The 22,478-nt window shown below is 49.7% G+C and overlaps 1 protein-coding gene across 2 annotated transcripts in view; it reads left to right on the plus strand.

The window, feature by feature from the left end:
• Positions 1-17,766: 17,766 nt before the first annotated feature.
• Positions 17,767-22,478, plus strand: part of DNAJC11 (DnaJ heat shock protein family (Hsp40) member C11) — a 37,142-nt gene continuing 32,430 nt past the window's right edge. The window contains exon 1 of one of the 2 annotated variants that reach the window (XM_080921374.1): positions 17,767-17,848. In XM_080921374.1, coding sequence (XP_080777500.1) covers positions 17,777-17,848 — 72 coding nt within the window. In that variant the 5' untranslated portion in view covers positions 17,767-17,776. The remainder of the gene's footprint in view (positions 17,849-22,478) is intronic. The other variant, XM_080921373.1, reaches the window with a different exon arrangement.

Here is a 22,478-nt window from a genome sequence, read left to right on the forward strand (position 1 = left end):
TCTGAGAGCTCTGGGAAGCCAGATAAGCTGAGCCTCGGGTTCCCTTACTCCCTACGGGGTCAGCATTGTGCGGCCATGTTCTTCCGGGTCACCGTGCTCTACCTCCCCAGCTCCAGAGCCAAAATAAATCTCCCCTTCTTCCGCCAGGCGTCTGACTCTGAACATTTTTTTTTCAAGTGTGTTTTGTGGGGCAGGGTACCGCACGTGGGTGCTCATGTCAGAGGTCAGAGGTCAGCACTGAGTCCTCCAGAGCTCGGCGCCTTATATATTTTTAAATGTTTGTGGGTAGTTTTCCTGTACCTATGTATGAGCACCACATGTGTGTTTGTTGCCACAAGAACCTAGAAGGGAACATCAGATCCCCTGGGATCTCAAGGGATTATAGATGTAACTGTGAGCCACTACGGGGGTGTAAGGAATTGAACCTGAATCCTCTACAAGAGCAGGTACTCCTCTTAACTGAGCTCTTAGTTCTCTTAGAGCCACCTCTTTAGTTCCTAACAGCCCCTTATATTTTGAGACAGGATCTCTCACTGAGCCTGGGCCTTCCAGAGTTGGCTCAGCTAGCTGACCTGCTACATCCACAGTACAGGGACCAGGAGGTTGCAACCACACAGCTTATTTTGAAGTTCTGGGGATCTGTTCTCAGCTCCCCCAATATTTCTGTAGCTTCATGCTTTATTGACAGCCATCTCCCCAGGCCCCAACTTTTCTTTTTCTTTTTTCTTTCTTTCTTTTTTTTTTTTTTTTTTTTTTTTTTTTTTTTGAGCCAAGATCTTACTATGTGGCAAGGACCTTCCCCTAATGAATAAAATTTTCAGGGGATCAATCACTGGGCGAGGAAGGTGGGACTTCCAGGTCGAAGTGGGGGAAGAGAGGAGGCCTTTGGGAGGGGAGGATTTGGGGATACAAGATATAATGAACTAGAGACCCCCAGTTAGATGGCAGATCCGCCACCTGAGGATTTAATTTAGTATTAATTAGCATGTTACTAATTAGGATGTTGGTAGTTGTGCCCAGTGATTGAGTTACCTGTTGATTCTAAAGTAAGTTTGTGTGGTGTTTTCCTTCATGCGGTGACGCAAACGAGTTCCAAAGACAGGTATGGTGACAAGGCGCAGAATTTGATGGGTGGGGCTGGTGTGGTAGTGACCCGCCACGGGAACTTAGGGATTTGGGTGGAGAGATTTTAGAGCAAAGGGTCAGAGCGTCTGCAGAGGTGAGAACACCCTGCCGGTGCCCGGCATAGTGTGAAATGGTGCATTTATTATTATTATTATCATTATTATTATTTAATGCAACATTACTATGTGTCCCTGGTTATTACAGAACTTGCTGTGTGAACCAGGCGTATGCTTACCCCTTACTCACAGATCCGGTGGCCTCTGCTTCCACGTGGGGAGAGGCCTGGTATGAATTCTACGCATTTAGCACATCCCCACAGCTGTCCCACAGTTCATCTTTGGGACCTGGTGTCAGTCCTGGGATTCTTCTGCCCTGGTGTCTGTAACAAAGCCAGGGACAAGTTGACCTAAAGTTAGTGTTCTGAATGTCCCCCTTTCCAGAGAGAGTTCAGGCAATGCCCTGTGTGATGGTATGGTTAACGGTGACGCTTTTCACTCTGAAAAAAAAAATTCTAAGATCACCCCCACCTAAGGCTCACTTTCTCTGCCTTAATCACCAGGTGGCATCTCGCCCTCTAATCTGTGCGTGCCTGAATTTGAATTCACATGGATGAATGTGGGTGTTACACATGGATCAGTGAGCTTTAAGGGGCTCCCCTGTCACATCTCCTCATAGGGATGTGCACCGACTCCTCAGCGTGAGTTCTGGGGATTCACACCTGGTCCTCATGTGTGTTCATTAAGTGCATTTACCCCTGAACCTCCTTGTCAATTTCCAAAGTGGCATCTCTTAGAAAGAGTGCAGACCTTTGATGACTCTGAAGGTCAGAGAGCTGCAGTGTGGTGGTTGGAATAGGATTGGCCCCTAGAGGGGGCCACTTGAATGCTTAGTCATCAGGAACTGGAACTGCTTGAGAAGGATTACAGGGTGTGGCCTTGTTGGGGGGAGTTACTGGAGATGGGCTTAAAAGCTCAAGCCAGTCCTGGTCTCTTTCTCCTTCTCTCTTCTCTTCTCTCTCTCTCTCTCTTTCTCTCTCTCTCTCTCTCTCTCTCTCTCTCTCTCTCTCTCTCTCTCTCTCCTACCTTCAGATCCAAATGTAGAACTCTCAGCTCCTCCAGCACATGTCTGCCTGCAGGCGAGCATGCTTCCTGCCATGATGATAATGAACTGAACCTCTGAAACTGTGAGCCAGCCCCAGTGAAATGTTTCCCTTTGTAAGAGTTGCTGTGCTCATGGTGTCTGTTCACAGCCATAGAACACTGAGACCGTGACCCATCTCTCCCTGAGCTCTTTTGCCCCAACTCCATTCCTAGAAATGCTTCCCATAGGCTCGCGGATTTGAACATTTGGCTGGTGGGCGTGGCCTTGTCGAAGGAGTGTGTCGGTAGGGGCAGGATTTGAGAAATGGAAGCCTTGCCCGCTTGAAGTTTGTCCTCTACTTGAGGGCTGAGGATGAGAGCTTGAAGCTGCTGGTTTCCGCCGCCACGCCTCGGCTCTGCCTTCCCAGGTCTCATCCCTGTGACTCTGATGTTAAACGCTTCCTGCCTTACACTGCCTTGGTGGAGGTATTTTAGCCCAGCAACAGGAAGGTGACTAAGACAAGGGCTGACTAGAGTCTGCCTCTGTTGTGACCAGAAGCCTGAGCAGGAGACAACCAGCAGAAACTGGGTGTCCACTGGGGGTTGTGAGTGGGTACAGCAGACTGGGGTTTGTGTTCCTCCTCTAATGCACAAACGACACATCTAGACTGGGGACTCTGGCTGTGACAGTGCCTGCTAGAGTTCCCATCTCACCTACCCTGTGGAGACCAACTGCTTATTTATAGCAAACCTTCCCTTACCTGTTGACATTTCCACACACGTGCCAAAGCTAAGAGAAAGCAGGAGGGAGGGAGGTGGAGATCTGGGGTGTTGGGGGTGGGATCCCCCATTCGTTAGCTAGGCAGGCTGGCATATGGTTAGAGACCAGGGAGTCGGAGATACCCACCCCAGATTCCCCTGGGGTGTGCTCACAATGAATGGGACACAACAACAGGCAAAAACAATGGTGCTTCGTTCAATTTTGAAGTTTACACGTACACGGACGCCAGTCTACCCCAGCCTTTTGTATCCATGGAAACCAGTTATGATGCTACAAAAGAGGATGCTGGCTGGTGCATGGAAGGAGTAGTAGCAACAGAAACTAGCCTCGAAATGAGCTGTGGGCAGCAGGAAAGACAAAGGACCCTGGGAGCTCACCTGTGGTTCCAGAAGGCAAAGGGAGTCTAGAGCTAACCAAGACCAGACCTGTGACCTAAGCAGAGCTGAGGTCTTAGGTTTGCTTTTTACTGCTGTGATAAACACCATGGCCAGAAGCAACTTGGGGAGGAAAGAGTTGATTTGCCTTACACATCCAGATCACGGTCAATCACCAAGACAAGACTGGGCAGAAAGGCAAGTGGGAACTTGGAGTCAGAAGCTGATGCAGAGGCCATGGAGAAGGGTGCTGCTTACTGGCTTGCTCCTCACAGATTTCTCAGCCTGCTTTCTTACCTTACCCAGGACCACCAGCCTAGGGATGGCCCCACCCACAGTACAGTCAAGGTAGAACTCACACTTTTAGTCCCAGCACTCTAGAGGCAGAGGCAAGCAGATCTCTGAGTTTGAGGCCAGCCTGGTCTACAGAGCGAGTTCAAGGACAGCCTGGGCTACACAGAGAAACCCTGTCTCAAAACCAAAGTGGGGAGGGAAGGGAAAAAAAGAAATTAAGAAAATGCCCCGCAGTTTTGCGTACAGGCCGTTCCCATGGATACATTTTCTCAGGTGAGGTTTGTAGCAGGAACGGTGGGGGTTGCAGCCGAAAAAGCTTCTCCTGCAGGAGGACCTAATTGAGGACTGCCTGAGAGACTGAGGACTGCTGGTGCACACAACGCCATCCAATCTAGAATTTGTTTAGAAGAGATGCTTTCTTGGGACCAATGGGGCGCGGGAGGAGGGGATTAACGGAGCAGCATTTCTCACCTACTCCCAGAGTCTGCATCCTTGGTTCTATGCCGCCACACCTTCAGCCGAAGGGCAGTGGGGGGGGGGGGGAGTAGTCCAGGGCACAGGCAACCTCTGGCACCCGGGTTCCTTTTTCCTAGATGACCCTGTGTCAGGTTGATTCAAACAAACAACGACAACAAAACAAAACACACCACAACCAGCCAGTGCAGATTGCGCATCCTAGGTTTACTTCTGAAGATCTAGACATCTGAGCCGCACACGCCTGCACCTTTCTGTTTTACTCTCAGGATTAAAAACAGTTTTTTTCTCTGGTCACAGGAAAAGGGCTCCCTGCATGGAGCAACGGGCTGGCGGGCAGAGATCACACTTGGGATAAGGTGCCAAATCTGGGTATCGAGTGGACCACAATCCTTCAGAAGGTTCTGGAAGAGACTTCTTTCCTCTTCCTGGTTCTGGGGACAAATGCCTTTGGCTTCAGGTCACGTTGCTTCTATCTCTGCCTTCATCCCCCAGTCTTTTTCTTATAAGAACCTTTATCATTTGATTTAAGGTCACCCTTAAATCCAGGGTAATTTAATCTTGAGTTCCTTAGTGGTATCTGCAGAAACGTTCCCAAATTAGAATCACATTCTGGACTGAGGCGTGCCCTCGGAATGCCAGCCTCTAGTCCGCTGCATCTTCTTCTGGGAGCTTTATCTGGCAGCTTTGTTAGTTTGAAACCTAAGCTTGCGTGGGTGTCCCTCTGGGCCTCCAGGTTTTGGCTGATTTCAGAGGAATCAAGAGACCAGTTCCTACCATTCTAAGACCCAACATGACAAGGAAGCCAAACACTGAAACTCTGGCCTCTTAGTTCGTTTGCCTACTAACCATAACCTCGTGGGCGATGGATGGACTGGTTCTGGAGGCGTGCCTAGCTCCGGGTGAGGACTCCCTTTGGCCTTCCTTAAGAAAATGGATCTGTGAATCCTTGGATTCACCCCCCTCAAATGACCCCTGCCGTTGGCTTAGCAACCAGCTTATACTTCCAACACAATCAGACAGGTTCAGAGTGAGAAGGATCGAAGAATTAGGGGAGGCGGAAACTCTCACACTTACCAGCCTCCACCACTCCGACTCAGAAGAGATTTTGAGAGTGTGATACTCCACAGAGAAGGGAGGGGCTGTACTTGAGGCTTGCCGTGACTGATGCGACCCTGCCAAGCTCCTATGTAGTTCTGGGGGCCGGCAGAAGGATCAGGCAGCAGGAGAGAGCCCGTTTCTCCAGGAAGCTGAATAATCTTGGAGAAGCCCCCACTTTGGTGGCCCTTCCCGGGGCCTTCCTGTGGGGAAGCAGGTAAATGTGAAACCTCAGGCAAGTTCATTAGCTTGTCAGCCTCGGACAGGATTTTGGCGAAGGGTTCTGGTGGTAATTTCCTTCTCTGTGAAATAAAGACCAGGGTGACAAGCCTCCTGTTAGTACATCCATCACTGCCTTCAGGACTCAGTGTCGTGCCTCCAGGAGCATGCTGGGCTCTTGTGTAGCTCGCTGGGCTCTGAGCACATGGTTGCTTTGCAGTTGTGGCACTGAGCCCCTGAGAATCTACCAGTGAGGAGGATGTGGAAGAAAAAACTCTGCATCTTGACTGCCATGGCAGGAGCACCGTCCATCCCGTGACCAACAGGGCCTACAGCACCTTCTCAGCCAATAATACCTGTAGTGCCCAGGCCCTTGAAACCTGAGCAGCTCAATATTAGAAACCAGGACCAGGAAAGCAAAGCCAGGTGGAACTTCAACTTCCTGTTAGATGGAGAGAAAGAGATGGGGGAGGGGGAGAGGTGGGAGGGAGAGGGAGGAAGGGGGAGCTCAAGGGGGGAGGGAGGATGGGAAGAAAAGGGATGGGGAGAGAAAGGGAGAGAGACAGAGTGGGAGGGAGAGACAGAGAGGGGGAAGGGGAGGAAAGTGGGGAGGGGAGGGGAAGAGGAGGGTGGGAGAGGGCGGAGGGGGAGGGAGGGGAAAGGAAAGGAGGAGGGATGGGGAGAGAAAGGGAGAGAGACCGAAAGGGGGAGGGGAGGGAGAGACAACGACACACACACAGAGAATGTGTGTGCATGTGAGGCCAGCTGTCAACCTCTGCCTTTTTTCCCCTCTCCACCATATTTTTTTGAGACAGTGCCTATCACTGAATGTGGAGCCAGCAAGCTCCAGGGAAGCTCCTGCCTCTGGTTCCTCAGTGCTGAGATCAGACACAGCACCTGGCTTTTTGCGTGGGTGTTGGAGATCTGAACTCACACCTCACGCTTGCACACTCGCCGGGCCCTCGTGAGTTTTCCACAGACTACAACGAATGCCGAGTGCAGCCATACAGCCTACAATGGTCCCGCTCAGGACAAGCGTCCGAGACCAGTGCCTCTTCCCACAAGTCTCCCCCTCTCCGCGTGCTTTCTTTGCCCAGTTCTGCTTTCTGGGCCCACAAGTCTGCCCTCTGCTGGTAAAGGGACACTTAAGCAGTTCCACAAAACTAGGAAGCGGGCTTTGGCCGAGCAATCAGCTTTGTCCCTCTGCAATTCCTTATCTGGAACTCAGAGATGTTATCTGGGAGGCGGAGCTGTTGAACGGAGGGTCTAACATCTCCCACCTTAGGTGCTCATAGATAACAAATTTCCACACCGCACACCCGAGCAATGATAGAATAACGCTCACACGATCAAACGCAGCAAGAGGTCCTCTGAAACGTCATCGTACAAATTAATCTACAAGAGAGTATCTGGGAAGCCATCAGTGAAAAGGGACAACCCAAGTCTGGGTCCCCGCTCCTCTGCTCGGATGTCCGTGGACTTCACGTCTCCAGGCCTAGCTGACTTCGGATGTAAAATGAGGCCAGTCCTAAGGACATCAGGATTAGTGAAAAGACCAAATGAGATGTTAATCAAGTCGCTTAACACCTGGTGCCAGGTATGTAGCAAACGTTCTTCTTCACGGGGCTCTTAAGGCTTTTTCTGTTCAGGTTGGGGTGTAGGTCAGAGGTTGAATGCTACAGCATGCCCAAGGCTCCGGGCTCGGCCCTAGCAACACACCCCGAGTGCATACACACACCACACACATACACACACACACACACACACACACACACACACATACACACACACACACGCACCACACACACACACACACATACACACACACACACACATACACACACACACACACGCACCACACACACACACACACACACACACACATACACACACACACACACACACACACACACACACACACACACACATGCCACAAAGATTTTCTTGTTTTATTTCATTTTAGAAGCTGCTAAGAAGACACAGGAGATGGCGGGTGGAGAAATGGTACAGAAGGTCCTACGGTGTGTGGACAGTTTCACTATCCCTCGCCTAGGAGAGCTCATAACTAAAGGTGGGTTGTGCTTATGGATGGTGACGGCTAATTTTTCATTTCTTTTTTTTTAAAGATTTATTTATCTATCTACTTATTATAGATGAGCACACTGTAGCTGTCTTCAGACACCAGAAGAGGACAATAGATCATTATTACAGATGGTTATGAGCCACCATGTGCTTGCTGGGAATTGAACTCAGGACCTCTGGAAGAGCGGTTGGTGTTCTTAACCACTGAGCCATCTCTCCGGCCCCTAATTTTGATTTTCAACTTGATGGGACTTAGGATCTCTACAGGAACCAATCTCTGGGTGTATCTGTGAGGGATTACATAGAGTACATTATGTTGACTGAGGATGGGAGACTCGTTCTGACTGTGGGAAATTGCCATACGCTTCTGCCCCGGACTGAGTAAAAAGGAGGAAGAGGCAGCCAGGTTAGAGCATTCAGGGTTCCTTCAGAGGACCTGTTGGTTTCTTATACCCGTATCATGTGGCACACAACCACCAGAAAGAAATCTTTTCTTAGTGAGAATGCAAGGTGGACACCAGCATACACTTCTCTCTGCTATAGATGCAGTGTGACCAGCTGCCTCCCCCCTACAGCTGTGGTGTTGGACCAGCTGCCTCCCCCCTACAGCTGTGGTGTGACCAGCTGCCTCCCCCCTGCAGCTGCGGTGTGACCAGCTGCCTTCCCCCTATAGCTGTGGTATGACCAGCTGCCTCCCCCCTATAGCTGTGGTATGACCAGCTGCCTCCCCCCTACAGCTGTGGTGTTGGACCAGCTGCCTCCCCCCTACAGCTGTGGTGTTGGACCAGCTGCCTCCCCCCTACAGCTGTGGTGTTGGACCAGCTGCCTCCCCCCTGCAGGTGTGGTGTTGGACCAGCTGCCTCCAGCTCCTTTCATAGTGCCTTCTCTGTCAAGATGACTGTACCTTCAAACTGTGAGCCAAAATAACCCCTTTGGGACATTTTGTACTGTGTCACAGCGATGGAAAAGTAACTAGCCCGGGGAGGGACCTCCTCCTGGAACTCCTACCATACCTGACACGTGAGTGCTTGTCACAGGTGGAGAGCGCTGCTTCTGGAAACCAGAGTGTGGGTGGAGACCAAGGATACTCAGCATCGGCAAGGCAGAGAGGACGTGTGCCAGACTCAGCAGAGGTGGTGCTGAAACCCCATTTCTCCTTAGGAAAGATATCTTCACCTGTCATAGGGACCAAAGCCACTTCTCTAAAGTAGAGCCCAAGCTGGGAGAACCAGGTCAGGTGCACACTGAACACTCCAGGAATTCTAGAACATTCTACTGCTGGAATTCTAGAACATTCTACTGCTGGAATTCTAGAACGTTGTGTGGCTGACCTCCCAACAGCACCTCTGCATGTACCTTGGCTTTCTAACTGACAGTGAGGACAAAATTTTGAAATTTCTGAATTCAAAAGCTCCCAGAGGTCAGAGCTCCAGAACCATCTCTCTCCCTCCCTCCTCCCACCTCTCTCCCAGGCCTGTCTGTCTACCTGCCTGTCTGTCCTCCACACATGCACAGGTAGAAGCAGAAGTCCACGTCAGGCATCTTCCTCTCTTCCTCTCCACGTTGTTTTCTGAGACAGTGAACAACCTAGAGCTCGCAGGCTTGGCTAAGTGGCTTGCAGGGCACCGGGCTCCACCTGTCTCTGCTCATTCTCAGCGCTGGGGTCGGGAGTGTGCTTTAACACACCTGACATCCATGCCCGAAACCAAAAAATATTATTTTTGTTCTATTTATTTTATGTGTTGCGTGTTTTGCCTACAGGTATGTCGGTGTATTACCTGCATGCTTCATACCCATAGGGGCCAGAAGAAGGTGAGGGTCCCCTAGAACTGTGCTACAAGCAGTTGTGAGCTGCCAGGGGGTGCTGAGAATTGAGCCCAGGTCTTCTTATCTTCAGAGCCATCTTTCCAGCCCCATTAGTCCCTGTGTTCAGTGGTAATTTACAATGTACAGGACATAACTTGTCATCCTAACACCTTTTATTTGGGTTTGTTGTTGGATTTTTGGAGGCAGGTTGTTACTCTGTAGACCAGGTTGTCCTGGGACTCACAGAGATCTGCCAGCTTCTGCCTCCCAAGCACTGGGATTAAATGTGTGCTCCACCACACCCAGCTTTAAAGTTTAAAAATAGTAAGAAGAGAAAAACTGTGTGTGTTTTATTTCTTATTAACTATACATCAATAAAACGGTACAAGATAAAAGGAAGAAAGGAAGCAAATGTGGGAGAGACTTAAATTGCTGCAGGAGGACGGAGAGGCAGCAAAAGACAGAATAAATGGGTCTTAGTGTCTAATAGGGTTAATTGGGGTACCAAAAGTCAAAAGAAAAGCATTTTCAAACATCCACAGTAGAAGCCCAAGGGGATGAAATTGCATCGCCCAAATTCTGGAGAACAAAACAATAGCCAAAGTAAACATTTTCTGCCTTTCTGTATTCTTTACAGATAGAAAAAAAAATCATTTTCAGATAAAACGGGAGAGGGCTCTCCAAGAGCAATCTCAGAAGGCTCGCCCAGAGAATTCCACACGGAGGTTTGAGGCTGAGGGTCAATGACCCCAGAAATTCAACAAGGGAACCAGAGCAGAGAAGTTCAGGGAGCATTCAGGGAATAAGCAAAAAGGAAAAATTTTCTCCCAGGAACAAAGGATTCCGTCCGGAAGGAGAGTCAGGGACATGGCCCTGAAAGACACATGCATCAGATGGCCCGTGGCAGTCAATATCCCTTGCCGGCTTTATGGGATGCAGACTCACGTAGGAGATCAGCCATCTTAGCAAGTCAGTGGAGAAAAGCCATCCTAAGTGTGGGCAGCACCATCCATGCCTGGGGTCCTGGACACTGTCAGAAAGCTGGCTACCTTGATCCTGGAGGTGAGCCAGCAAGCAGTGTCTGCCGTGGTTTCTGCTTCAGGCTCCCGCAACAGGATGAGACTGGAACAGTGGAGAAAATACAGACCCTCGGAGGAGGATAAAGCCTCGTGCAGTCCCAGAGGCAGAAGGTTGGTAACATTGTTCAACATTGCCTGGAGTCCAGGTAGAAGCCATTAAGGTCTGGGTGGTCTTCCTGATAGGCAAGTTCCTGGCTTCCCGTAGTCACAGAGTGGGTATAAAGGCATGGGGTTAAATCCATAGCCTACTCAAGCCTATTCAAGCCACCCTCTTCCCCCACAGCACACCACCGCCTACCCTTCACCCCCCAACCCCCACTCCCAGACCCATTCTGCCAGCAGCCCCGGCTGGTCCAGGTCCAGTGAGATGTCAGTCTGCTTTCTGTTGCTGTGATAATTCCTGGGAACAGATAGTGCACAAAGAAATAAGGTTCTTGTAGCTTACATGTAGGGATGTAGGCTGCATCCTCTGCCACGGGGGGGGGGGGAGGGGGCATGGCCTCTTGGGGAGGTGGGATGGAGTTCTATGCTGCAAGGGAGGGGCGGGGCGGGGGCAGTAGGAGAGCTTTGAGGCACTGCAATGGGAAGGCGCAGTCTGAGACCTGAGAAAGCCAGAGCCAGTTGGGGGGTCCCCAGGCCTTAGGATTCTCAGCCCCTTGGTCATCAGGCACCACTGGGAGTGGAGGAAGAGCAGAGAAGGGAGCATCTGGCCTTGGGGATGGGAAGGGGAGGGAAGCTCTGGCTTGTCCCAGCAGGGTGATTGTCCTTAATTTGACTGTGGCGGACTTGGTGGGTGAAAGCACAGAGAGGTCTTCTATGGGAGATAAGTTCTCCATGGCTCCCGGGGAAGGAAAATGGATCCATAAACCCGAACTCACTTCTCAGGGTGGGCCTGAGATTTAGTACCTTCTGCAGGGAGGAATGTCTGGGAAGGGAAGTTTATTGGCTAAGCCTCCAGGCCTCTAGGCACCTCATTAGCATGGGGAACTCTGTTTTGGACCTAGGTGACCATGCAACAGGTTTCTGTTCTGTGAGAAGTATGGTGCATGGTTTTGTGTCCCACACTTCCAGTTTGGAAATCTGAAGGGCATGGTGCTGGCCCTGGTGAGGGTCTTCTAGAAGTGCCACATCAAGGCAGATGACATTCCAGCAGAAGAGAGATCATCATGACTGAGACAGGTCTGAGACTGTCCCAAAAGAGCTACATCCTTCCTTCTGGGACTGCACTGCCCAGTGGCCTGTCCTCTCCCATGTCACCCCACTGTAGACCAAGTTTCTAACACCCATGCCCTTGAGGAACTAACAGCGTGTAAACCGTAGGAGTGGGTAGCCTGTGTCTGACCATTGCTCCTGTCTTGATCCAAGGCCACCATCATCCCACCCCCAAGACACATCCATGACCTCTTGATACACACAGTAACAGGGTGTTTCCAGGTTGTGGATGTGGCCCAGCGTATTTGTAAATAAATGACCGTAGATCCCAAAAACAAGAGGTTGGGTGCCCTTGCTCTAATTTCTTAGGTGTTGGAGGGGCTAGAATTCACAGTTGCCCTGCAACTTAAAACCCTTCAATGGCTTCTCACTGCAAGTCAGGAACAAACATTTCAGTTCCTTATCAGCATGCTGAAGCCCTGTCCCCAGGACTTCTCCCAGTTCACCTCTGATTTTCTCTAAATGTCCCCTGCCCCCAGCAGCTGCATGTGCCCTGTCCCTGCCCACACCAGCCACATGTGCCCTGGCTTTCCACCTGGTGCCAAAGCACACCAAACGCCTGTCTCTCTCACAGCCTCTGCACAGGCAGGCTCTTCCTCCAGGGCTTGCTAAGTTGGCAGTTCAGAATCTCCTCTTGGGATAGGTTTTCCCCAACCAAGGCAAATCACCTTGCATACAAACTGCCTTGGTTGTTTTTTTTTTTTTTTTTTTTTTTTTTTTTGTCTGTATGTATGTACACACACACACACACACACACACACACAAGCACAGAAACCTCTTCCCTCTCTGTGTTGCTGAAACCCTGGTGTCCATTACCGACCGTAAATCTAAGTGGGGTAGACACTATGAGAGAAATCGGTGTGTTTTTTTTTTTTTTAAAGTGCACATCAAAGCATTGTCGTCTAACACTGAGCCCAACAGAAGTCAGAGAGCATGAACTTCACACTTGACCAGCCTGGGAGGAGTCAGAGGGTGGTGACAGAGACAGACTGCTGAATGAGGACAGATGTGGCAGGAAGGACCAGACACGCAGGTGCTGGATCACCTGACCGTCCAATCAGGCACACAGGAAAGAGACCCGCCTGCATCTTCCCAAGGGAGTATAAAGGCTGGGTTACCTTAATAGGTAGAGCCTGGGGCTGGTGAGATGTCTGGATGGGTAAAGGCACCTGCCTCTGTTTTCGAGGACCCTAGTGGAATCCTTGGGAGCCACGTGATGGAAGGCCGTCCCCTGAACACCTGGGACAAATGACATTGCAGGTGAAATACTGATTCCCAAGGGCGGAGGCTGGGACTAGAGATTTAGGATGTGTGTACTTCTTGCTCAGCTGCCCAGTTTGGGAGTGTCTGGTATGTCCCTGTCTTGATTCCATGTCTCCAGAGCCACTGAGGCTGCCACTGGGTTCTCAGCCAGTGTGGCTCCACCTCGCTGTGTGGCTGGCAGAGACAGGTGTGACTCTTCCTCCGGGTGACCCCACTGCAATTATCGCCGTGACTAAAGATGTCCGTGACAAGTCACTGGATGGTCAGAGAACAGATAACATCGAGAAAATTTAATTCTTGAGTGCCTGCAAATTCCCTCTTTTCTGTAGCTGAGGCTTTCCCCCTATCTGTCGGTGAACAGGGTTATCAGCCCTCATGAGGCACAGGAAGAATTGGCTGTGGTTGGCAGGCAAACACTAAATCCCAGCCCAGACTCGATGACAGAGGAATAATAAAAAGATTATAGGTAATTCCTCCTCCTGAGTCATAGACTGAGAACAGGGATTCATCGGCTTGAGAAGGGGCAGGGCGGGCCGGCTGTTCATCTCTCAGGGCTAACGGAAGTGAGGAAGGACCAGAGAGCCTCTAGTTGGAGGTTGCAGATGAAATTATAGGATGCCCTGTGTGTTCCTTCGCTTTCTGTGACCACAAGCTTACAGAGAGGAAAGTTTATGTTGGCTCACAGCTCTTGAAGTTTCTATCCATGACTAACTGGCCTGGCATTTTGGGGACCTGTCACATACTGTAACAGAAGATGTGTCCGAGAAAGCCAATTATCACACAGAAAGGAAGAGAAGGTTGCCGGTCCCTGTCTTAGTTAGGGTCACTATTCCTATGATGAAACATTATAACCAAAAGCAAGCTGGAGAGGAAAGGGTTTGTTCAGCTTACAGTCACAGCCCATCCCTGACAGAAGTCAGGACAGGAATCCAAACAGGGCAGGAACCTGGAAGCAGGAGCTGATGCAGGGGCCATGGAGGGGTGCTGCTTACTAGCTTGTTCCTCATGGTTTGCTCAGCCTGCTTTTCTTTTGAAACCAAGGACCACCAGCCCAGAGTCAGAACCACTTACCATCGGCTGGGCCCTCCCCATCTAATTTAGAAAATGCCCCACAGACTTGCCCACAGCTGGACCTCATGGAGGTGTTTCCTCTCACCCGGGGTTCCTCTTTGCAGATGACTCTAGCTTGTGTCAAGCTGACATAAGACTAGCACAGTCCTGTAAACCCTCTTAAGGGCACAATAAGGAACTACGCTTGCTCACACTACTCTGGCTCCAACAGTTCCCACTGACTCCCGCCTACACCACAGCGGGGAACAAGCCTATCACGCACTCACACTGGGAACATTTCTAATCCAAACTGAATTCCCTGCTGAATTTGAGTTATAGGTAGTTAGTATATGCCCCATGTGATATTAATATCATGATGGTTAAAATGAACTGTAACCTGACAGGCACTACATTTGTGTGTGTGTGTGTGTGTGTGTCCATGAATGCCTTTGAGTGCATGGAGGATTGGACAACAGATTTTAGGAGTCTGTTTCTCTCTTCCTTGTAGGTTCTGAGAATCAAACTCAGAGCTTCAGGTTTGGCAGCAAGTCCCTTTACTCCCTGAGCTATATTGCTGACCTGTACTGTGTTTTTTGACCTTAGATACAATGTGACCAACTGCCTCCTTGCATTCCTACCATCAGGACTTCTGCAGAATGGGCTGCACCCGGAACTGCACTGCGGAACTGCGAGCAGAACTAAACCTTTCTCCCTTAAGTTGCTCTGGCCTGGTGTTTTGTCTCAATGAGGAAAGTAGTTAATACAGTTACTCTTTTTTAAAAAAAGATTTATTTATTTTATGTATGTGAGTACACTGTAGCTGTCTTCAGACACACCAGAAGAGGGCATCAGATCCCATTACAGATGGTTGTGAGCCATCATGCAGTTGCTGGGAATTGAACTCAGGACCTCTGGAAGAGTAGTCAGTGCTCTTAACCACTGAGCCATCTCTCCAGCCCCATAATTACTCTTAAACTAAGTAATTACTGCTTTCTGAAATTAAATTTCAACTTAATAAATCCTTTATTTAATGTGGCAGATCTATCTCCAGAACAAGCTAGAAGGGAGGATCCTAAAATTGGATTAAGTCATCAAGCAAAAGAAACTTCATGGTTGTCTACAGAGTGGCTAAGTGAGAGTGGAACATTTTAGGGTCGTGAATATGTGATAATGGAGATGAGTGTCAGATTTACTGTTTGAAAACGAGAGCCAGGGCCGGAGGGATGGCTCAGCAGTTAAGAGCACTGACTGCTCTTCCAGAGGTCCTGAGTTCAATTTCCAGCAACCACACGGTGGCTCACAACCATCTGTAATGGGATCTGATGCCACCTTCTGGTGCGTCTGAAGACAGCGACAGTGAACTTATATATAATAAATAAATAAATGTACAATGAAGAATTCAAATATTTTTTAAGAAGAAAAAGAAAAAGGCCAAGAATGGTGCTCACAGTAGAGTCCCAGCATGTGTGAGGTTAAGGTGGGAGATCACAAATTCAAGGTCCCCAGGTTATAGGAGACCCTGTCCCAAAAAAAATTAAAATAAAATAAAGAAAAATAATAATAATACAAGTGTGCCACAGCAGCTGCTTATGTGTGCGTGTTCCACATGTGCACTTGTAATAGCTTTTGTGTGTACGTAGACTAGACACATGTATCCATAGTTACAAAAACAAAGGTCTGGAGAGATGGCTCCGTGGTGAAGAGCACAGGCTGCCCTCGCAGAGGACCCAGGTGGGTTCCCAGAATTCACTTGTCGACCTACAAGCCTCTGTTACTCCCATTGCAGGAGATCTGGTACCTTCTCTGACATCCTCAGGCACCAGGCATGCAGTGCCAGGCTCCAAAGGACAGTGGCTTTTTGGCTCTTACCCTGGCTCCAGGAGAATGTTGGATGTGTGCTTTCTGACTTACACATTTGTACAGCCCTTGGTTCCCACTATTTTGCCCATAAGCGCATCAGGGTTTTTTTTTTTTTTTTTTTTTTTTTTTGGAGGGGAGAAAGGAAAATGGCCAACCCTGGAAATAAATACGTTCCCTAAGCCTGTGTCGAACCGAAGTGAGCTCTCCATTTGTCACAGCCACTTCCCAAGGATCCACCACACAAAATGTCGTGAGTCCGAGTGGACAGGCCCAGAGCCTCCCGGAGTCATTATTTATCTTGTCTGAGTGGTGATCAAAACCAGGTCATTCTCAACCCCAGAAACACAGACCTGCATCGTGAAACACACCTTATGTTCCAGTTACGTAACGCCTACAGGCTGTGTTTTCTCTCCTAAGCAGAGGAGGGACTGCATGGATTCCTCTCCCCAAGCGAGTGCTGGAGCCCAATTTATATCTACAAACCTGAGGAAAAAGGAGATAACTCAACATACATGAGTTTACACACACACAGCCTCTGTATGAAATTTTCAAAACCCAGAAAACGTCAGCAGATAGTTTAGTCCGAACCACAGCTCTGCAAAGCAAGGGAGAGAAGGGAAGCCCATAAACCTGCAGGGAGAGAGCCAATGGGTTGTGGCTGTGGATTCTGTCGTGGAGTAAGCCTGCTGCAGGCTGACTCCACACACCTAGATGTCTCCAGCCAAAGGATCTTAAGAGGAGTGGGCAACTTGGAAGGAACACGACACAGACCCAGATGGCGCACATCTGGCTAAGAATTAGGATGGGAAAGAAATCAACCTCTCCTATCTTCAGACAGGTGTTGGGGTTTCCCAGGATACCAGCTTATGAAGGGCAAGCTAATGTATGTGTGTGGAAGGGCAGGGGCCCCTGAGAAAAGATACAGGTCATGTGGACCAACAGGTGGAGGAGCCTACCCTGCTGCCCACCACTTGATAACATAATTTCAAAGGCACTTAAAATATTTAGATGATTGTAACCAAGACGTTTTTAATAAGGCGCCAAACAGCAGGCACCAGGTTGAAATCAATTAGACTCCACTGCTAAATTATACGGGAGAAATTTCCAGTAGCACGGCTGTGAGGTATGAACCACAGGTATATATGCACGCCAGACGCAATTAAGAAGCAAATGGATATTGCCTCCTCATTTACCTGGCAGAAGAAAAAAAAAAATGGCCAGGTGCTCTTAAATGCAGGGCAACGGTTAAGAAAAACAAAAGAGGAAGATAAGGCTGCTTCTGTGGACCACAAAGGGTATAGGCAACTATTTCGGAGGTTTCCTGAGCACAAGGAAGTCAACATGTGGGGTCCTCCAGAGGCTTCCCTCCCGGGGTTGGCCTGGGAGATGCGCCTGGGCTCAGGGTGGCTTTACAACAAGCTCCAAACAAAAGGAAGGAGCTCAGGCATCCCTGGTTAGGCACCCAGAACCAGGGCCATAAGGGTCTTATGTGTGTGGTGCGGCCCTGTGTGGCTGCTAACCCTGCCCACACAAGTAAGTCAGTACACACACACACACACACACTCACTCACTCACATACATACACCACGATATCACATACACCTTACACGCTTGTACACAAACACCACACACACTGAAGCACACACCCACTCATATACACACATTACCACCCACACACAATGCATCCACTCATACACAAATACCACACACACACACACACACACACACACACACACACACACAGCACACAGGCTGCAAGCCTCGGTCTGGCTCAGAAGCACGTGCTAGGTTCCCCGCCTCCTCCCTGCTTCCGGCCTCGGCCGCGCGGGGGCGCAGGCGCGTCGCGAGGGCCTGCAGTGCGGCTCCGAGCCACCAGGGGCCGCTGTGGCGTAGGCGGGAGGCGCGCTGGGAGCGCCGCGCGCAGCGCGGGACCCTCTTAACCACGGCCTCGCCGGTTTGGCGGGGTGAAAGGTTGCGAAGATGGCGACGGCCTTGAGCGAGGAGGAGCTGGACAATGAAGACTATTACTCACTGCTGAACGTGCGCAGGGAGGTGAGGCCCGCGGCGCGGTGTCGGCGGGGATGAGGCCCGGCTCGGTGGTTCTGGACGGTCGGACGGGCGGTTCTGGTCCCGCAGCCGCCCCGGCAAGGCCACGGCCCGGCCCGGAGGCCGCGTGACCCCGCCGCTATGCGCGTCTGCCAGCCGTCGAGCTGTCCACACCGCCGCGACCCTCGCGCCCTGGCACGGGTCCAGCGTCCGCCCCGCGCTCCGCGTCCTGTGCGTGGCGTGCACCGTGCCCAGGCCGGGTCGGGACCCACGCACTCGCCGGAAGGGGACAAGGGCCGCGGGAAGCCGCTGCAATGGTACCCGGTCCCGGCGACCCGGTCCCACGCTCCCCCTACATATTTCCGCCCTAGACCAGGGGTTAGGGTTACCGGCCTGAGCCAGCAGGTGGGCAAACGGAGCCCGGGATACCAAGGTCAAGGCCACACGGAAGCCTCTCCAGGGCTCAGTCGAACCCCTTAATCTCTGATGCTACCGAAGCCGAGTCTAGCCTTACAGGCTACCGTTCCGTGCCCTCCTTCGATCCCTTGAGCCTTTGCCCAGAAATTGGAGAGCAGGACCTCCACAGCCTTGACTCAAGGGGCCGAGGATGAGCAAGAAGTGCTAGGCCATAGACGCACCGGCGCTCTGACCCGACTTCAGCATCCAGGTCAAGTGGATTCACGCGGTCTATTCGAGAGTAAAAAGTCACCCGAGAGGTCCGCACTGTCTGGCACGTGTATACTTCTCACACGTTCTTATTCTCTATGGCTGGCCTGCACTTGAGCTCCTTCAGAGAAGGGCTTCCGGAAAGGCTTCCAAGGTCAGGTCATAGTGTGCATTCGTGATGTCTGTGGTTGCTGGGTCCAGGCCTTCAGCCCTGCCAGACAGATCCCAATCCTTTTTAGATTCTCTGGTAGTGATCAAAAGTAGCCGAATTGGGCTATCCTCAGCAAAGCTAGCCCAGTTGCCAGTAAACGTTAGTCTGTGTGCTGATAACCAACATGTTTCTCAGTGTTTGCTTTGTACACAGCCACCTGCTGAAAGAACTGTCTCTGTGTCTCTTTAAATTGTGATAGCTGCCCTCATAACCATTACTTATATCCGAGGGAACAAACAGGTGTAATTCATCCCTGGGCAGTCTTAACTCCAGAAACCCAGCCCTTGAACTCCGCAGCTGCCTCAGTTTACCACATCATGTACAGCAAAGCTCCTTGTCCTGATAGTGTGCCCCATATCAGCCACTGCTTACTGCATAAACTCCCCAGGAAATGTTTCCTGGACTTTGCCGTCTTGTTAAAGCGGCAGCCTGGCACCTGGGGGTTCTCATTCTGGATCTATAGCTGAAAGTCTCAGACTTTGAGCAGATTGTTTCTTTGACTCAGCCACTTAGAAGTTGAATGAAACTGCAAATTTTCCCCTGGATTTTGGTTTGGTTTTGTTTTGTTTCTGACACAGGATCTCACTCTGTAGTGCTGGCAAGAAGTCAATGTAGACCAGGCTAGCCTTGAACTCACAGAGATCTGGCTGCCTTTCAAATGTTAGAAAGAAAGGCAAGAGCTACATTGCCCAAACATTTCCTGGTTCTTCAGGAAGCCAAGTGGCAAAAGGAGCCGACCTTTCAGTGATGGGTTTGTTGTTTTCTTTTGTTTTAAATCCCTCAGAGTCCTAAGCTAGTTGGCAGGGATTTACCTGTTGGCCAGAGCTACTGAACCTATGTAGCTTCAGGGGTTCAGAAGGAAATGTGAACCCGCTGGGATTTTAGGGCCTTTGATTGCTATTGTGCTGGGATAGGAGCCAAAGAAATATGTCTTTTAAAGGAATGCTTTACTTCTGCCGGAGAGTGCAGGCGCTCCCTGCATTTGTAACTTGATGAAGTCCTCACCAGACAAGCCTGTCTCAGGATGTTCTTGTCAACACATTCAGTGTTGAGTGTCATTGTCTGCTTGCTGACTTTGTGCCTGGGCTGCTGCTTCTACTGGAAAGAGAGCTTTAAAGATGATGACATTGGTGTTTACTAGAGGTTTCTGTTTGTTTCACTTTTTTTCAAACCTAACGTTGAAATAGCATGCTTTAACTGGAGAACAAAACAAGAAGTCTCCGTTCTTGTGCTTGCATATGAGAAGAGTGTGTGTTTGTGTTGTGTGTTAAATGAGTGTCTGAGCAGCTGCTGCATTTGCTGTCTGTTCTGATCCTGGTGAGTTACTGTAGGAATCCACTCCTCTTCCCACCAGCACTTGGAACCATCTTCAAAGGGCGTCTTCAGAATGATCAGTGTTCCACCATGAACAGTTGTGAGTGGCAGCAGCTCTCCAGAACCAGGACAGTGTTTGCAGGTTCTAAGACTGAACTGGGCTGTGGATGGCTTGGTAGAATGTTTGTCTGACATGCATGAAACCATGGTCCATACCAGGTACTGCATTTACAAAATACACTGGGCACAGTGGCACTTGGGAAGTAGAAGCAGTAGGTTTAGACATTCAAGGTCATCCTTGGCTACAAAATGAGTTCGAGGCCACCCTGGGCTACGTGAGACCACGTCTCATAAAGGTAAAGAAAAGTTAGATGCAGAAGAGAATTAAATAAAGTAGTAAATGCCACAATCTCCCTCCTCAGGTTTTAAACTACACGATAGCACTCTGAATTTCTGTGTCAGGAAGTAGCCAGGACCACCAAATCCTGCAGTAAACAAAACCCATGGCCCAAGTGAGGCCCCTTTCTCCACTTTTGTGGAGCTTCTGTTGATAGAGTGGCCCCTGCCCTCTGGGGTAATCTATCATTAGTGGAGCTCACCAGACCAGGTTGGCTGTGTGGTTTGTAGCATTAGATGCCTTATAAGGACTAAAATCAAACTCATCTGATTTCTGGGGTGATTTTTCCAAACCATCTGGAAAAAGAATTCCTTGACAGCAAATTAGCATTAAGCTTTTTAAAAAGATTTATTTATTACATATTTATTACATTGTAGCTGTCCTCAGACACACTAAAAGAGAGCATCAGATCCCATTACAGATGGTTGTGAGTCACCATGTGGTTGCTGGGATTTGCACTCAGGACCTCTGGAAGAACAGTGCTCTTAACCACTGAGCCATCTTTCCATTTCAGCATTAAACTTTTTGATTGATAGCTTTTTATGGAATGCTTTTTTTTTTTTTTTTAAGATTTGTTTGAGTGCTATGCATGGATGTAAATATATGCACCATATGCATTCCTATGGTAGTTGTGAGCTATTGGAAGGTGTTGGGAACTGAACCTTGGTCCTCTACATGGACAGCAAGTGTACTTGAACACTGAGCTATTTCTGTGGCTCTTTTTATGGCATTCTTGAACTGATATAATTTAAACCCAGTTCATTCCTAAATAATGTACATGTCTAGCACTTTACACACATTCCACCCAACTGGCAGTGTGCAGCCCTAGCTTACAGTCCGTGCTTATCACAGCGCCATCCTCCCCACTCCCCCAGGCCGGCCCATTTCTGGAGTCTTGGAGTTAAAGACACGTGCCACCACACCCAGCCTGTTAGCTACACTTCTGTGTCAAAGAAAACAAGACTGGCATGTAAGCTGTCTTGGTGGGTAAAGGAGCTTGTGGCCAAGCCTGATGCCCTGAGCTCCCACACAGTGAAAGGACAGAACTGACTGCCGTACATGTAATCACATGATGTGCATGCGCACATACAATAAGCACTGCATGTAGTACACGAAAAGGAAAACAGGCAGAGCAGTGCACCTCCCAACAGAAGCACCAAGACCAAACCAAGAGTCTCCACTGCGAAGAACTGCAGGTGAGGTCAGGCAGAGTGAGCTGTGGTTCCTGGCCCCGAGCCGCCTGGCTCACAGGCTGGCACAAAGAATGTAGCTACCTGGACAATTCTGGTTGTGGTCAGCCAGGCCTGACCTTATACGCCCAAGGCAAGCATTGATTCACAATCACTGCCACGAATGTCACACTTTGAACTTGTATCCATGGGAAACTCCAGAGGGTCAGCCCCAGACTCCTTACTGACCTCATGCAGAGAAACCCACGTCACAGAAGGTGAACCAGCTCCTGCAAGTTGTCCTCTGACCTTCACACAAAGTACCACAGGGACAATGGCAGACAGTACAAAAATGACCAAACGTCAGAGCCACAAACCTCTTTGAAAAAGATGTTTGATTAACCAGCCAGGTTTCTTTAGACAGAGTTTGTTTTGTTTGTTTTAATGTAAACCTGACTGGTCTTGAACTCAAGATAATTTTACTGCTTCAGAATGCACTGCTAAAATGAAATTCTTTAAAGTGTAACATGAGAGTGATAAAGAAGAAACCAGACTCAGCATGGTGAAGCATGCATGTGTTCTAGCACTTGGAGGATAAACGAAAGGTCAGGAGTTCAAGGTCCACATCAGCTCTGTAGGGAGTTTGAGGATACTCCAGACCACATGATACCCTATTACAAAAGACAAGCCAAAAAGGTGTGTGTGTGGACAGCCTTATGCTGACGAAGTTGCTTATCTGGTGTACCACCGGAAATCAGTGCTGGGGGCGTGACTCGGTGGTAGAGAGGTGACGTGTGCACATGGACCTGGGCTGCAACTTCAGTGCCATAGAAAGAGTGTCAGAATGTGTGCATTAGGTTATGTGTGCCCAAAGTTTTC

The sequence above is a fragment of the Micromys minutus genome (assembly GCF_963924665.1).
Source record: "Micromys minutus genome assembly, chromosome: 9".
Classification (NCBI taxonomy): domain Eukaryota; kingdom Metazoa; phylum Chordata; class Mammalia; order Rodentia; family Muridae; genus Micromys; species Micromys minutus.